The sequence below is a fragment of the Fusarium tjaetaba genome (assembly GCF_013396195.1).
Source record: "Fusarium tjaetaba strain NRRL 66243 chromosome Unknown NRRL66243_c0000239, whole genome shotgun sequence".
NCBI classification, from domain to species: Eukaryota; Fungi; Ascomycota; class Sordariomycetes; order Hypocreales; family Nectriaceae; genus Fusarium; species Fusarium tjaetaba.
Genome location: NW_023501435.1, coordinates 217,556 through 233,078, shown reverse-complemented (window position 1 = coordinate 233,078; position 15,523 = coordinate 217,556). Strand labels below are relative to the sequence as shown.

At 49.1% G+C, this 15,523-nt stretch overlaps 5 protein-coding genes across 5 annotated transcripts; 1 reads left to right on the top strand and 4 right to left on the bottom strand.

Annotated features, from left to right (window-relative positions):
* Positions 1-274: 274 nt before the first annotated feature.
* On the bottom strand, positions 275-962 carry FTJAE_10355 (extracellular matrix precursor; the record flags this gene model as incomplete). The annotated part of the gene is made up of 2 exons (XM_037343188.1): positions 275-720; positions 770-962. The coding sequence occupies 2 exons, from the start codon at positions 960-962 to the stop codon at positions 275-277; spliced, it is 639 nt and encodes a 212-aa protein (XP_037202617.1).
* A 4,864-nt stretch (positions 963-5,826) lies between these two features.
* On the bottom strand, positions 5,827-7,239 carry FTJAE_10354 (UTP-glucose-1-phosphate uridylyltransferase; the record flags this gene model as incomplete). Its single annotated transcript, XM_037343187.1, has 2 exons — positions 5,827-7,117; positions 7,178-7,239. The coding sequence occupies 2 exons, from the start codon at positions 7,237-7,239 to the stop codon at positions 5,827-5,829; spliced, it is 1,353 nt and encodes a 450-aa protein (XP_037202616.1).
* Positions 7,240-7,287: 48 nt separating this feature from the next.
* Positions 7,288-7,878, bottom strand: FTJAE_10353 (utp-glucose-1-phosphate uridylyltransferase; the record flags this gene model as incomplete). Its single annotated transcript, XM_037343186.1, has 2 exons — positions 7,288-7,410; positions 7,777-7,878. 2 exons carry the CDS (start codon positions 7,876-7,878, stop codon positions 7,288-7,290), a joined length of 225 nt encoding a protein of 74 aa, XP_037202615.1.
* A 2,791-nt stretch (positions 7,879-10,669) lies between these two features.
* FTJAE_10352 (uncharacterized protein) lies at positions 10,670-11,402 on the top strand (the record flags this gene model as incomplete). Its single annotated transcript, XM_037343185.1, has 2 exons — positions 10,670-11,197; positions 11,256-11,402. 2 exons carry the CDS (start codon positions 10,670-10,672, stop codon positions 11,400-11,402), a joined length of 675 nt encoding a protein of 224 aa, XP_037202614.1.
* A 255-nt stretch (positions 11,403-11,657) lies between these two features.
* FTJAE_10351 (dihydroneopterin aldolase) lies at positions 11,658-12,651 on the bottom strand (the record flags this gene model as incomplete). The annotated part of the gene is made up of 2 exons (XM_037343184.1): positions 11,658-11,933; positions 11,986-12,651. 2 exons carry the CDS (start codon positions 12,649-12,651, stop codon positions 11,658-11,660), a joined length of 942 nt encoding a protein of 313 aa, XP_037202613.1.
* Positions 12,652-15,523: the final 2,872 nt, after the last annotated feature.

Here is a 15,523-nt window from a genome sequence, read left to right as displayed (position 1 = left end):
TTCAACATGAAAACATATCACAGAGAGGAAGCAAGTGTTTAAAAACAGACCAACTCGAGTCTAATTGATTTCTAAATACCAGGCTTTCTTCCACCCAGACAAGCCAAAGCAAGGTTCATCGGTGGATATAGCCGGCCGCGACGCCTCATGGGGTAACCGGAAAAGAATAAAACAAAGGCCATCATTAAAGTAGAATTATACACCCGAAACTGGAGTCTCATCAAACCACTCTTTCTTCATCCCATTTATGCGCATAAAACATTATGTCCATAACTTAGTTGAGGCAAACCATGGCCATAACAGCACCGGCAATAAGAGCCAGCGAGGATGTCATGCGAGCAGCACCGCTCTCAGGGACGCTGGGGACGCTGGTCTCGCCGCCGGCACTGCCAGTCTTGGAGGGAGTGGGGTGAGCAGCGGTAGGAGTGGTGGCGTTCTTGGAAGGAGCATGAGTAGGAATGATGGGCTTAGCAACAGTGGTGGTCTCCTCAGCAGACTTGGTGACGCTGGCAAGGGTGGTAGACTCCTTGGTGGAAACAGCAGCAGTGGTCTCAGCAGTAGCGGTGGCGGACTTGGTGACAGAGGGAGCGGCGTATGATCCCTTGTAGGGGAACTGAGCGCTGTAGTTGACCTCACCAGCCTTGTCGGTGATCTTGAAGTTGTATGTGTCGGAGGGAAGCTCAGAGGGGGTGAAAGTGAAAGAGTCACCAGTGGCATCGGCTATCGTGGGTCAGCAAGCTATGGCATATTCAATAATGGTGAGACATACTGGTCAGGGTCTTGTAGTCAGAGAGGTCGTCAGAGGGGCCGTTCTGGAGGACAATGGTGCAGCCATCGTCACAGCCAGAGTACTTGATGGTGTAAGGCTTGCCCTCAGTGAGATCGAACTCGGTGTTGAGGAAAGCAGGCTTAGCCAGGGCCACGGAGGCGAGGGCAGCAATGGTAGCGAGAGTGTACTTCATTTTGAAGGTTGGTGAGATTTGGTGTGTGGTTGAAAGAATGACTGAGTATTACTACCAGGCGGGTTAGTTATTGTTTCTGGAATACTGTTTCGATAAATCGTAAATAGTAGCGAGACTATGAGCAAATGGCGTGTGTGATGATGCTGCAATGTTCGAGTTGGGTGTACGAGGCTGAACGAAGAGTTGTGTGAACAAGCCATAGGCAGTGTGTGGGCTGCTGAGGCTGATTCGATGTCACCAGCAGTTGACAGTGCCGGCTGGTGCCAGCTTGTTTGACTTCAATCCATTACTGGAGCTGTTGCCCAAACTGTATTGCATTGCACTTACGTGCATCCTTCTTCCTACGTATCCCAGGCACACGAAGTTGGATATATGTGGATGTTGTCCATATAGGGAAAGGCTGAAGAAGATAGCAACTTACATTAGGTAGTGGGAAATAGGCACAACGAAGTAGCGAATTGACTGAGGCGTTGATAGAGAAGAAGGAAGGAGGGAGATTCGAGAGAAGGAGGGAGGCTTATTATAATGAAGGGAACGCAGAGCTAGTGACAATATTGAGAGCAATAAAGGGGATACATTCACACGCTACCGATGGCAATCCAATCCAACCTAATCCCACGAGACCATGGCACCAACTTACTCTATCCCATCCCACCGAACTAAGGGCCGGGGTGTATGTGCAGAGCAGAGGGGGTGGAGGGGTGCGTAAGAGTGAGGTGTAGTAGCGCAGGTAGCGGTTGTTGAACATGCCTTCCGCAGGTTCAACTGAATTCAATTGTGAGCTTCGTCCTTTCCTCTTCTGAGCTCCTTCCTCCTTTCGCTTTCCATTTCCATTTCCCTTTTCCCCTTCCAGGTTCTTTCCACTTTCACCCAAAGGACCCCGTCCCCCACTTCCCTGTCAGTACATACCTCCTAGCTTGCCTTGGTCCGATAATCCATTTTCCTCTCTCTCAACCCATGCCAATCTTTCTTGGCCCATCTCGCTACATCATCACATTCCATCCACTGGCAGGCCAGCCACGGCCTTCCAATTCCCGAATCAGAACGGACCCTATCAGATCCCTGCCACGCAAATTAGCCATGTCCTAGCGTCCCTTACGCATGCCAGCGCTATGCCCTTTGTGGCGCAAACTCCAAGCTTCCTGTGGATTCGCCCTCCAGGCTACGGGGATGTGCCAGCTCCACCTGCAAGACCAACGGACAACCTCTAGGATGATTGCTGTGCCTGACAGCCAGAGCGGGCACGCGCCCACGAAGCCAAGCAAGCATCATTAGCGACATGAGACCTCGATCCATCACAATTTGACTTCCAGGCTCTATTTGCACCGAGCCTTGCCCCCCTGACGACCTCAATTCATTCATGTCGCAGGTCTTTAGCGGTCACCTTTGGGGGGAATTGGCATTCTAATTCAGTCCTCAGGCGAGCTTTGATCTATGCAAGTCCTTTTCCCTCCGGCCAAGTCCCCAGTTCGACTCGTTCTAGGCCTTATCAAGGGTTTCCTGTCAGCCTTGCCTTAGTCTGGCAGTGGTCACAGCAGCAGCACACTTTTTTAACCGCGCCTCTCCGGCGTATACCGGAGCTGCTGCACTGCATAGTGCATACAGACCAACTCTCGGAGGGCGAGGCCAGCTACCCTATCCTTCTAGCAGCGATAGCCGCCATGATTTAGGTTACCACTGCCAGACATGCTGTCGTAAGCTCCCCGATGTGATGCGATGCGAGCTGGCCAAGTCAGCCGTGTCTTTGTTCAGTTATGTATTGATTTCATGAGATGGTTTTGTGCCTGATTCAACATATCAACAATCAACGACACAGTCTTTTTAAGCATGACATGATCTCTCTCAATATTTTCTCATTCACTTTCACAGCACATGCAATGAACCCTTTAAATCGTAGTCGTGGAGCATAGCTACATCAGGACCCTTGTCCTTAACGGTTCTGGACAACATCCGGAAAATCTCAGCATGTCGGTTGCTGCAGTTGTTTCTCCTCTGCTCCTTCATCGGCGGTCTGGATGCTGGCCGCTATTGGAAACTTGGTAATCCCTGGCGTGGTCACCTTACCGTATTGGGAAGTACTTTAATGACTTTGCCCCCCCGGCTTCTCAATAGTCCCAATGACGAGCTTCAATTGAAAACCTTCCCTGCAAGCACTTGGGAGTTTGCCATGACTCTTGCAGGTTTCTTGGAAATATTGATCAAGCGGCGTTCTCGGCATTGACCAAACTTCGAATCAAATTCTCCGCGATAGTAGACCACAATTAGGGGTCGCCATCTCAGCGCCTATAGCGTCACATCAAAATGTTATTACGTTGGCTACCTAATGTGTGTGTCTCTACCCAGGTGGCTGTAAATTAGAGTGAATCATTACCCGTTGATGGCGCCCGCTATGGCTGCGTTGCTACAGCTGAATGTTGGGCAGCAGAGACAACAAACAGACGCCATCATGCAAATTATTCACATGCTCGCTCAACTACACGTCACCAATGGATCACCAAGCGTGGCATATTCCTGCCAGGCAATAGCAGCGTTGAATGTGATGGCATCACTTACACACAGGAGGGCAAGAGAACGTAATGGAATACATTCCCCGAACCTTGGCGGGCTGCTTAACATTGATGGCTACGTAAGTCAACAAAGTACGCAATAGCGTACGTACCATGCATTCTTTCCATCAAGCCCAACTAACTCTGCACTATGCACTATGTAAGTGCGATGGGGATAGCGTCTCTCCAGCCTTCTGCAATGGTAATACAGACCGATATGGTTCGTCGATCATGGCAGCGGTTTCTAGGCGGGCATGTTCATTGTTGACGTTGCTTTTGTGGCTTGAACTCGATGGACGGTCGTAGAAGCTTCATCCTAAGCTCGTTGGCGTCGATACAGACACATCCCCTCACTGCTCGAGGGAAAGGCTGGGGAGCACAAGAGTGAGCGACAGCATGAATGGTGCATGAAAAAACTGCACCTCAACTAGTCGTAGATGGCCTCCGCCACACCACGGCTCAACAGATGGCCATCAGCGGCTATTGTTTTGCAACCGTGAGTCTTACCGAGCATGGCCGTAATGTGACCCATGAGTGTCTCTTCCACGACGATCCAGAGGGTCTGGGCACACACAGCCTTGTAGGCTGAAGCAAGACTTTTCTCTGTTTACTGTCTCGCCTTCCCCCGTACTATTGACCCTCAGAAACACCGCCCGAGTTACCTGCGGTAAAAGTCAAATCTGCCAAGGCATGAGGACATTGCATGATAACTCAGAAGTTCCTACGGAGTACAGGATCAAAGGCACTTTCCTGGTCAATGAGCCATGAATTGCAACTGCAGGCATTATCACAGATGGTCCAGGAGGTAATCAGGCTGGGGTCCCCAACTTTTGGCCTTGCTTTTAGGCCAGTCGGACTTCGCATTAACCAACAGCGCGCTCCCCTTCTTCACACAATCTCCCTCAACCCCACAAACAATATGCAAACGTGCATTGCCGCTCGATGGAATGGAACGACGGGGCCACCCTCTCCGAACTAGACCGATTCGAGAAGTCGGATGGCCACAGGCTTACAGCCTTGGTTGGTTGAGGATTCATATTCTCGCCAAGCTCTCACGATATTATTCATGGGATGGATGTCTTTACCATCCCCTATCTCCTATATCATTCTCAGGACTCATCTGGGCCCGGATTTTCCGGCTGGGCATTCGGTTGGGAATATTATCATATCAAACGTGCTAAAAATGTCTTCACCTTGGAGAGTTCCATTGGCTCGGATCATGACTCCTCACTCAGGGTAGGATTCAAACCTTACGGAGATGGGTAGCTGTTTTTAGTGCGCAGTGCGTTGAAGCTTTCCACGACCCTGGTTCGGTACTCAAGATCGAAGGAAATGCCTCATTGATGTGGAACGTCATGAGTGCCGATCTAAGTCCTTTGATTTCACTTTGCTAGCGTTTGCGATAGGCCATAGGCGTCACATCGAGATAGCAAACAGGCAAAGGGTTGTAAACGGTCTTGTGCTATGATCCTCCAGCCTCCTGGGTCGAAACAGACCCTTCGCCCCGCGTCTCACTTTCAAACAACCTGGTGTTTTGACACCATCATCCTGCTCTCAGACGTTCGGCAGTACGGGTAAGCCACCCTGCCACCCCAGCCAGGATGAATAGACTTTTCCAATACGACTGTGCCTCACAAAGACTTAGCACAGAAGCAGACTATCCTCAACGTCGTCGTCATGCGTCCGATGAACGACGATGACCTGAAGCTTGAACAAGCCAGAGGGGCTGGTAAACCGTAATTGCAAACCTAGGTACTCCGTACAAGATTTAAGGTTAAGATCTGGTCCGAAATCAGGATAGGCCTGCCGGCTATGGGCTTATCGGCTCCATCAGAGCCCCATTTACAAGGAAACGCCACTAATACAAAGACTGGTTTTGTCTAATAATCGACAGTGCTAAGTTAGATGATGTGGCGTGTCCCAACATGAGTCGACGACCTTGTCCGGCACATTTCCCTGAGACCCTTCATTTGTTGAGAAATTGTCATTTGTCCTTTTCAATTAAAAATGTGCTGTACCTATGTATAGGTATCAAGCTAATGCTGTTTTGCCAAGTACGTACATACTCAAAGTGTACCTTATCCTCCATACCCTCCCAGCAAGCGTTCAATATGACGCTTGAATCAGGCTCCTATGTCTACCAATTCGGAGACATCGCCTCTCTTCTTCCATACCATAGGATAAAAATTCCAACTCTCAAGCCTCATCACATATCTGCCTATGCGCTGTCCATCTTATGCACCTCGAGAGGTCGTGACAAGTTAAAACCCTGCGACAGTCTGCCACAGAACCATACAACATCCAAACAAGCTCCCAATTTAATGTTCGAGTAGGCGCAAGCTACCCTGGACAACCACGTTCTCAAGGATCGATCCAGGGGGGATGTCGATGGTACTGCCCTCTGTCGCGACGATGATAACAGTGCCCTTGAGCGTTACGCCGCGGCCAAGATTGACGGCACCGGTGATGGTGAGGTGATCCAGCTCCAGCACCTTAGGAATGGAGGGGATTCGCTTCTGGAAGTCTGAGACCTTCTTGAAGTCACCACCAAGCTTGATCAGGGGCGCGTCACCGAAGCGAGCGGCGCTCATTTGAAGCTGGCCGTGCTTCAATGTGTAGAGGTCAGACTTGACGAGCATCAAGTCGGAACAGGTCTTGACGGGCAAGAATCGTCGACGGGGAACGTTGACACCGTGAGCGTTGTTGAAATGACGGATAGCCGCACCGACAGCGGTCTCCAGCTGGACGATAGAAATATCGGACTCGCCCTTCTTGTCACCAGGAATGGTCTTGCCATTGGGGATAATCTCCATCTCGAGTTCGTCGTTCTCTACCACACGCTTGATGGCCTTGAGGTTGAGCCAAATGTTGTTGGTGTTGAAGTACTTGAACTTCTTGATGGACTTGAACTCGTTGACATGCTCCTTGGGTACCTGGGCAATTTCGAGGAGACGGACTGAGCCCTCGTAGTCGATGATTGTACCACCCTTGACGTCGGCCTTGGTCTTGTTGGTGAGCTCCATGATGTACTCAGCGTTTGTCTCCATCATGTGCTGGAGGATGCGAAGGTCGACGACGGCGCCCAGGTTGTCGACGTTGGAAAGGAAGATGATCTCGATGCCTCGCTCGAGAAGCTTGTCGAGAATACCAGAGTTGTAAAGAGACTCGAAAACGTCACCGTGGCCGGGGGGGTACCACTCGTTGATGGGAGAGTCGTTATGCTTGGGGACGGGGAGGAGAGAGTCCTTGTACACTCTGGGGTATCGAGACTGGTTGAAGGTAAGGATATCGACGTTGTGGCCCTCGTACTTCTTGATGATGGCGGCAGTGTCGTCATTTGTGTTGAAGGAGTTCATGAGAATGAAAGGGACGTTAACGTCGTAGGTACGGTTCAGGTACTCAATCTGTCGGACGGAAAGATCGAGGAAGGACATGCCGTCACGGACTTCAATAACGGACTTGGGGCCGACGCAGCCCATGGAGGTTCCCAGACCGCCATTGAGCTTGAGAACAGCCAGCTTGTTGAGGAACTGGACAGACTCGGTGTTGGCCAGATCCTCGTAATCGACGACCTGACCCTGAGCGGGAGGGGCAATGCGATCCCAGTCTCTAAACTATCGTCAGCAACCGTCGTATTGTGGTATATATCTGGTCGGGAGGGAGGCATACACGGCGTTGCCCTTGGCCTTGTCATTAAGGTATCGTCGGAAAAGGGCGAAGAAATTGTCCATCTCAGTCTCGAACAACTGTCGTCTGGTTAGTCTTGGCTGAGTCAGGCATCACATGTTTCGGTTTGAAGGACTTGCCTTCTTTTGTTCGGGATCCTTGACGGTCTCGGCGAGGTTGGTCAGAGCATTTCGCATCTGAGCAGCAGCGACGTTGGTGGAGGTGTTCTCGAAAGCCTGGAGCATGATGCGTTAGTATTGTTTATGGTAAAAATACGATACAGGCTGTGTGTTGGGAAGAGAGAAGGACGCAGCTTCGCACCCTCATCGAGGAACTTTAAGGCCATCAAGCTTCGAGTGAATGCGCGAGCCGTAACCAAGTCCATGTGGCAGATGTGAAGAGATGTGGAAGCGCGAGCCTGTTTGCAGCCATGTCAAGTGCCTGGACATCCATATGACTGATGATGAGCGTCACGATGAAGCTTTTGAGATACAGTGAAGCTTCGCCGTGAGCGAACAAAGGCACGCAATCGCATCTGCTTTGTATAATGTGGCATGTGATGATGGGGAGGTGAAGCAGAATCTTGATTCACACCAACTCACCATGTGACTGCGCGTCTTGCCATGACGACGCTCATTGCCCTGCTCATCGCCGCTGTTGGGCTTGAGGTGGGTAGGCAGCGCACTCTTGATAGCACTGGCCATTGCGAACGGAGTCAGTCGGTCGAATCGTGGAGAATATTAATAAGGTGAAATTAGAGTAGCACGATGGAAGCCAACGAGAGGGAGTAGATAGATAGCCTTTGGGGAGGATGCAGAAAGAGGAGAAGGATCAAGAAGTTGTTAATGGGGAGAGGGAGAGAGAGAGGAGAGGAATGAATCAAGGTAACCAGGTCAAGCAGGTCAAGCAGCTAATAAACGAACGGGAGCGAGAGGGAAAGGGGAGGCCAGCACCAGCACCAGCACCAGCAACAGCGCGCCAGAGTAGAGTTAGATGCGGGGCGGTGATGCCGGGCTTGCAGCTGTTGCTTGTAGACTTGGTGGGGGTGGCGAGGGAGCTTTTTTCTTAGGCGGACAAAAGAAGCCGAACAGCAACAGCAGTCTAGAACTATTGACACTTTTTCTGCAATCTGAGGTGCAACAGTGACGTCGAGTCGATTTGGGGTTTTTTGTGTTTTTTTTTCTGTCTTGCACTCTCAACTGATTCTGCTTCTTGTCCTTTTCCAGCAGTTGCCTCTCTTTTTGTTGGTGCAGATTTAGTAAAGGTTGGGTAACATAGGAGGCGAGATTCCTAGACTTGCGGTGACAACTCAGCTCGCAATGGTCGAGCAGACAGACAGACGGTCTACTAACTCGGTGATACTGGAGATACCGTACTGCACCTACCTAGGTACCTTACCTGGTCTAGGCCATCTCAGCTCCCATCCATGTGTTTTGTTTTTTTCTTCCCTGGCTGTTGGGGAATGGAGGCTTGTTCCCATGCTCTGGTAACTAACCCGTCCCTGTTCATCCTTACCGACTACCTAGGTAGTTATGATTGATGGCTTGCGGTGAAGATGATATGAGGCTCAATAGTGCCTTCGTCTCCCCTATTGTTGTTTATCATCACATCTCGTATCATCGAGTTGTCGTAATTGATCATTTCTCCTCACCTTCACGATACCCATACCACGGGGATTAAACCCCACCACTTCACCACTTGCACCAGCGATCTCTCACCTTGTAGGCTTGCGGCGGGCCAACCAGCCAGGATCCCTGGTATTATCTTGTTTCCCATTTCTTCTTGAGAGGTACGGAGTATCCATTTATTGCTGGTATTATTAGCACTCAACGTGCGAAGTTGGTGAGACTGGCTAGGGGAGCCTCTATCCTTAATGATAAAAATGTCAGGTACCTCTAGGCTAAACTTAGGGGGCTCTTCACTGAGTTTATTTTAGCATCCTCCTCTATACTTGCTCCATGAAGGCTGAATGTTCGAGATCGGTCCTTTGCAGATATGATGTTGCAGTCAGTTGAGTACGTAGGTATGTACGGACACAATGCACAGACAAGCGGGTAGCCGAGAATGTGAATAACTAAGAATAAGGGAAACAGGCAACCTTGAACAAGATTGGGTGGTATCATGGTTGATTTTTCTTGGTGTGCCGCCACCATCATGATATCCCTCATTAAGATCCTACTATTTGCCTCCCGAATGCAAACAAACCGCTCATTACACCTGACTCTGAGTGAATTTCTGCTTCTTTTGGGACATCTATTTGCCTTGGTTCAACAACTAGGTGATCGATATCTCTTATGCCCCAGGGTCCAAAGCTCCTTTTACGGTGAACCATAGTTGAGGATGAGGAACGGGCCAAAGCTCCCAAAGCTCACGCCCAGACACAGCAAGTATCTCGGCTCTGTAATTGGCTGTTTTATTGGATCCTCACAGGCTTGGGCCTAGTCGAAATGAGCAGAAGTGGATGCAACGAGGTTGATCATGGCTAGTCTTGACGCTATCTTTACGTCGGTCGATCTCCCTGCAATATGCCTATTCTTGCTTACAAGGTTGAAGAGAGAGTCAGCGTTATGATTGTTATGTATCAGAAGACCGGAAGTAATGTCGTAGGCATAGGTAACCATTGACATTTCAACAAGATCTGGAACACTTGGAGCCCAGCTCACATAACGCCTCTCCCGTTCCGTTCCGTGGCCAATCATTCAGTAGATGGAGACCATGCAAGCCTCGACCTGCCATATATCTCTCCACGTGGCCTTGGCATTGGATAAGAGGCTGAACTTTCATTTTGCTACCTACCTACCCTAGATTTACCACCATCTTACGGATACTGGCACAGATATTAACTACAAGTAAGGCCAGGTAAGGCGGATAGCACTGAAGGTATCAGTTTCACGTCAGTTGTTTCTCTGAGCTTCTTGACAGCTCCTCCACAACCACGGAAGCTACACCGTAAACGACAATCATATGCATTGCGGTGGCTCACCGGACCTCTAACTCCTTTTATAGGCCGTTATAGTGGAGTTTGTCCCGAGAGTGGCCCGTTTAGACATTTCTATGTACTTGAGGACGGAGTAACAATTGAGAAACTTGGCCTGAATCGATTACAAAAACAACACTTGTTTATCATAGATAACTTGATAACGATGCCCGATGTATATTTTGTAAGAATTAAGATAACACAATGACCGGCAGACTAGACATGTTGTAAGTAGACATGTTTTACGTGCCTCTCTGCATTATCACCCTCTATCTGTGGCGCATCCCTCTGTGGAGACGCAGCCATACCATTCAACCCTTCATGAACTTATACCTTACAAGAACACGTCGCATGACCAGATATTGGGCAAAGAGACAATCAACTTCAAGTAACGCTGAAACTGATTCCTTCACCGGAAACAACTGGGCTGAGAATTGCACCTCCATTTCTCCATATAATCACCAATAATACGAAGAGTCCGTCTCACCGTAACTTCATCTCACTCAACATTAGAAACCATGGGGAGCACAGAAACTGTTCCTTTCTGGAACATGAACATCCCTGAGGACCAGAGAACCGAAGAGTGTCCTGACTTTCTCCGAGGCGTCCACAAGAAAGATCAAGGCATTCTCTCAACCCCAGACCAAGAGTACCACATCTTCTCCTGGGCCGAGGTCCGCGACATCATCCAAACAAACCGCTTAGAGAAGTTCAAGCGTGTTCCCTCAGAGCTTAGACGCTACAAAGCCTTCGCGTTCCATCTGAAACAGAAGTACGGCAGTGTCGCCAACTTTATCCATGAACACCGTCTTGGATGGAGTACTCCAGTGACGCCGCGCGGAGCACCGTTTGAATTCGAGGACGATTATAGAATCCTATGGAATGATGCCCCCTACGGGATAGACCCGAGAATAGCGCACCTTGTCGTGTGGACAAAGTTCGACCTCGTAGAAGATCCCGCCACAGGAGATTTGACGGACATGGCAAGAAAAGAGATTGATGATTTCGTGACAAAGACCTTTCGAGCGCATATCCCAGAGGATAATGTGAGTCTTTCCTGTCATTGTAGGTGTTTCATCTGTGAGACTCATCTCATGTGCATAGGTTCTTTGGTTTAGAAACTGGCATTCTTTGCAATCGGTCAATACCGTGCAGCACTTTCACGTCATGCTCTTCAACCCCGATCCCGACTTTGTACGGAAGGTCACCAAGGGAGACGTTCCACGGGCAGGAATGGAGGTTCACAAGTGAGTGTTGAGGGACACTAAACAGTTATCACTTGCGGCGATTCGTCTTTGTTGGAAGAAGCTGAATATGCTGAAGCATCCGTGTTGATAACGCCATATATGTTGATCAATACTACCTACTGCTTCGGGTACAGCATATGCAGACTGTCCAAAGCGAGCTTGAGTAGTTGAAAGGGGAATAATCATCCAAGTAGCCATATAGGCATATGCGACCTACTTTTTACTCCCCATATCAGACTTCTACCTAGGACCAAGTGCACTACGACTTCCTGTCATTCGAGTGCGCAATCTGGTTTCTAGTGTCATCAAACCTAACATCTTTCGTCTTAGAGACCTCGATCTTGACATCTTCGGTTCTGACCGTGAGCTCTACACAGGCAGCCTCGGCCAGAGGCACTGCTGTTGGCTTCTCGAGTCCAATGCGAATGATTTGTCCATAGAAATCGTCACGCTTGGTCCTGAGTTCCCGGGCAATATGGAAAGCCAGACTTGCCGCCAGAGCCTCCAGAGTTTCGAATGACGATTCCGACATGGCCTTTTGTGATGATTAACATGTCTGTCCACTAACCCTTTCATAATATACTTACATCAACAATGATACTCTCAATGACAGCATAGTCATCGTGTGCGGTTTGGTATTCGTCGATGCGGATGTTTGTGATGACGACTTGCTTCGCGTTTCGCTCATTACTGTTGACACCGATGAGTGTCGGCACTCTGATACCTTCTAGACCCAGCTCCAGACTTCGCGCGGTGATGGCTGAGTCGGCGAAGAGACACGATCCCGAGAGTCGGATTGCACTTCCCATCAATGAGGCCTTGGGTAGGACGAGCGAGACTGAGAGCCTTCGTATGAGGCTCATGTTGAGGAAAGCCTTTGTGTTTTGGGCGGAAGGCTCCTTCACGCCAGTGTACTGGAAACCAGTAAGGTCAACCCAGAGCCTGTTGAGCACATCGCTCAACGACAGGGCTGACCTGGGCAACTTCTCCAGAGTGCTGAGGATAGATTTGCTGAGGAGCCCATAGTGAACGGTATCGGAAGCGACCTTGTCGTCTGATGACGAGGAGGGGAACGCATGCGTCAGTGACACCTCGGCGGATATCAGAAGAGGTTGCTGCTTAGAACCTCGACCCCAAGCATCTTTGGGTCCTTGGATAGTCGTTTGGAGATTTCGAACGCGGACAACAGCGACAGGATCGCCTTCGGCATTGGCGAGCCGTCGAGATGACACAAGAGGAGTCTCTTTGCCCATGGCTGACGTTGAGTGATATGATTTGTGTGACTGAATCGGTTGAGGCAATTCGCTATGTTGAATGCAATACGGCACTATACTATGTATAGTAGCTATAGCTAGCGTGGTGCAACGGCACGATTAGTTGAAGGTGGTTCCAGAGCTTGAGTGATGTACACTGTTGTTGGTCACAAGTTATGTCATTTGTGTGACTCTGAAGCTAGAATGACAATCAACACCAGCGGGGCAGTTCAACAGCCAAAAACAAACAGCCATCACCCCAACCCGAGACTTGGCAACTCAGGAAGCTGCTCTGATGAGATTTGATAAAAAGCTGCATATACGGCACTATTAGAACTGTTATTAATTAATCTACCCTTCCTACTATTACTATCTGCCAAGTCCATAACGCATTTCCATGTGAGTGACTTCTGATACTGACTCAGCATATGACATTTTTCGTGTTCTGGTGGCATGAGTTAGAGATCAACATGTATTGATTGAATGACTAAATAATTTTACTCAAATCGAGACATACCTATTCTTCGTCAAAGAAAAAGCATATTGGCGAAAGTCATGACTCCTCTTGACATTGTTGTCAAACACAGACAGTCACGTGCCCTGTTTCGAATGAGACATAGATACCCTATACACTTCATCATCTTTGGAAAAGGTATTGCAATCTTGTATGAACTTGGGACTAACAAAATATCCGTCTCTATAAGACGCTCTATAAGACGCTGTCGAATATGTTACTCGGCTCTAGTCTGATCCGTGTCTGAGAGTGTGTGCTTTTATTCGAGGTGGACGCATGAACCACCTCAAAGTCTCACTTTGATGCTGGTCCAAGATCAGAAACCACAGAGACAACAGCTCAACATGTGCATCAAAACTCAACAGTTTGCAGATATACAGACATGCACATGTATATGATGCTTTAGGGTACTGTCGCTGATATATTACCTACACACCATATCACAATCAGCTGTGATCCTTCCCGAACGGCTGTACCTTCACCCATCATAGCGGTTCGAGTGGTCGTGTTCCCGCCGCTTGATCCCCGAGTCAGGGACAAGGGTCTCAAACGTCTTCTCTACATACGTAGTTCTTGGAACTGGCTTGAGGCTAGAGCGAGCCTTGTTCCTCTTCTGCCCACAAGGATTCGTCTCACGCTCGGTCCAAGTGGTCGTAAGAGGAAGCTCATGTGGTTTTCTCACTTCCTGCAGGCTCCTCAACAAGTGCTCAAGTTGCATTTCGATGGGGTCTAAAGAATTGTTTGTTCTGTTCCAGAATATTGAGCTCTTGTTGCCTCTTCGCAAGACCTTCCCGTAAAGGCTTACTGAAGGGTTTTGTGACTGATCATCAGGGTCTCTGGTCTTGGCCCACGATATTATCGTGTTGAACCTGTGCAATACCCACGCACCTAGATATCGTCCGCTGTGTGCGGATCGCTCTCGGTTACCCAGCCTGGAGTCGCTAACGTACGCGATTGAAACATAGACGGCCCTATGGCGGAGCAATGAGGTTGCACTAACAACCCTATGGAAAATCATGAAACGCAGCAGTTAGGCGACTGCTATCTCAGCCAAGGGCCCCTCCAGTCTTGACGTGCTGGAGGGGAGGAACATCAATACCTACTCTTGGGCTCACAACCTGACAGGCATTAGTAACCTGGACTAAATTTCGAACGTCTAGAATGTGTGGCTAGAAGGTTGTGACATGATTCTCAAACTTCCGACTGGTATTCTGGCACATGGTCACCCACCCTCTAAGTCTCTGGTTCCTGGGTCACATTCGAGCAAAGCAACCACAACGGATCCATAGTGAAGATTATACTGCTGCGGTTATGTGGCCCGACATCCTAACCCTACATGTACTGCAGACATTGGCCGAATAGTTTCGGTACAGCCCTTTGCAATGATACCCCGGGGATTTCCAGTACTACCCGGGTTCATCGACGAGGGTCAGAGGCATGATATGATATTCATTGTTTCCAAAAGTCACTCATGTGCGTTGGACTAGGACAAAGTCCGGGCTTGGCTTATTCAATAGGACAGAATCGCTCTTCGACGATATGATCGGAACACCAGCAAGACCAGAAATTGAAGACTTTCTTGTTCGATGTCTGTGCAAGACTAGAAGAAGAATCCTAGACGGTTGATGTTAATGATCCTTCGGAGTTACGGCCAGATGGAGCTAGCCTCCGGCACAGACAGAACGCAAGGGGATTCTCATATCGACTGCAGGGCTCGGATCATCGACTAACGTAGCCAAGAAGGAAAGTCAACTTTGGGGTGGGTTTGACGACCGTGTCATAGGCTTCGATGTCAGTCTCGGTTTCAACTCTTACCCGCCGTTTCAGCTTTTAATAAAAACCACTAACTGCCCTTTTCTTCTTTTCATGGTCGGAAGCATTAAATGCCGGGTTCCACACAACGTTTTTGACTTTTTCCCAGTTGTTCTAAAGTCACTAGAACGCGGAGGACTTGACAATAAACATTCTAAAGAGGCCTGTTTCGGAGATTGCATTTCAAGCTGACGGGCAGCTCGCAGACATGGACATGCACCGCCTCAAATCTTGAGCATCCCGATCTATGCTAGCTTGAGTTGCTGCAGATCTGAATGTCTTACCCTCCTTCACGGGGGAAGTTCAGTCAGTTGCTGTGCCGCAATTCACAAAAGAGGAGGAGTGTGTCAGTTACTGCATCCGACATTTCGCAACAACTTCAAGTAATATGACCGTTTCGAATCGGAACGGTGTTGCTACTGCAGCATTGCTTATATACTGGTATTAAATCGGACATAATACACCCACGTAGCTGCCAAGAGAGCTTCGTTTGACAGAGAATCCACCTCCTACTGAATGGATGTTACTTGTATCTGACCAAGCTTT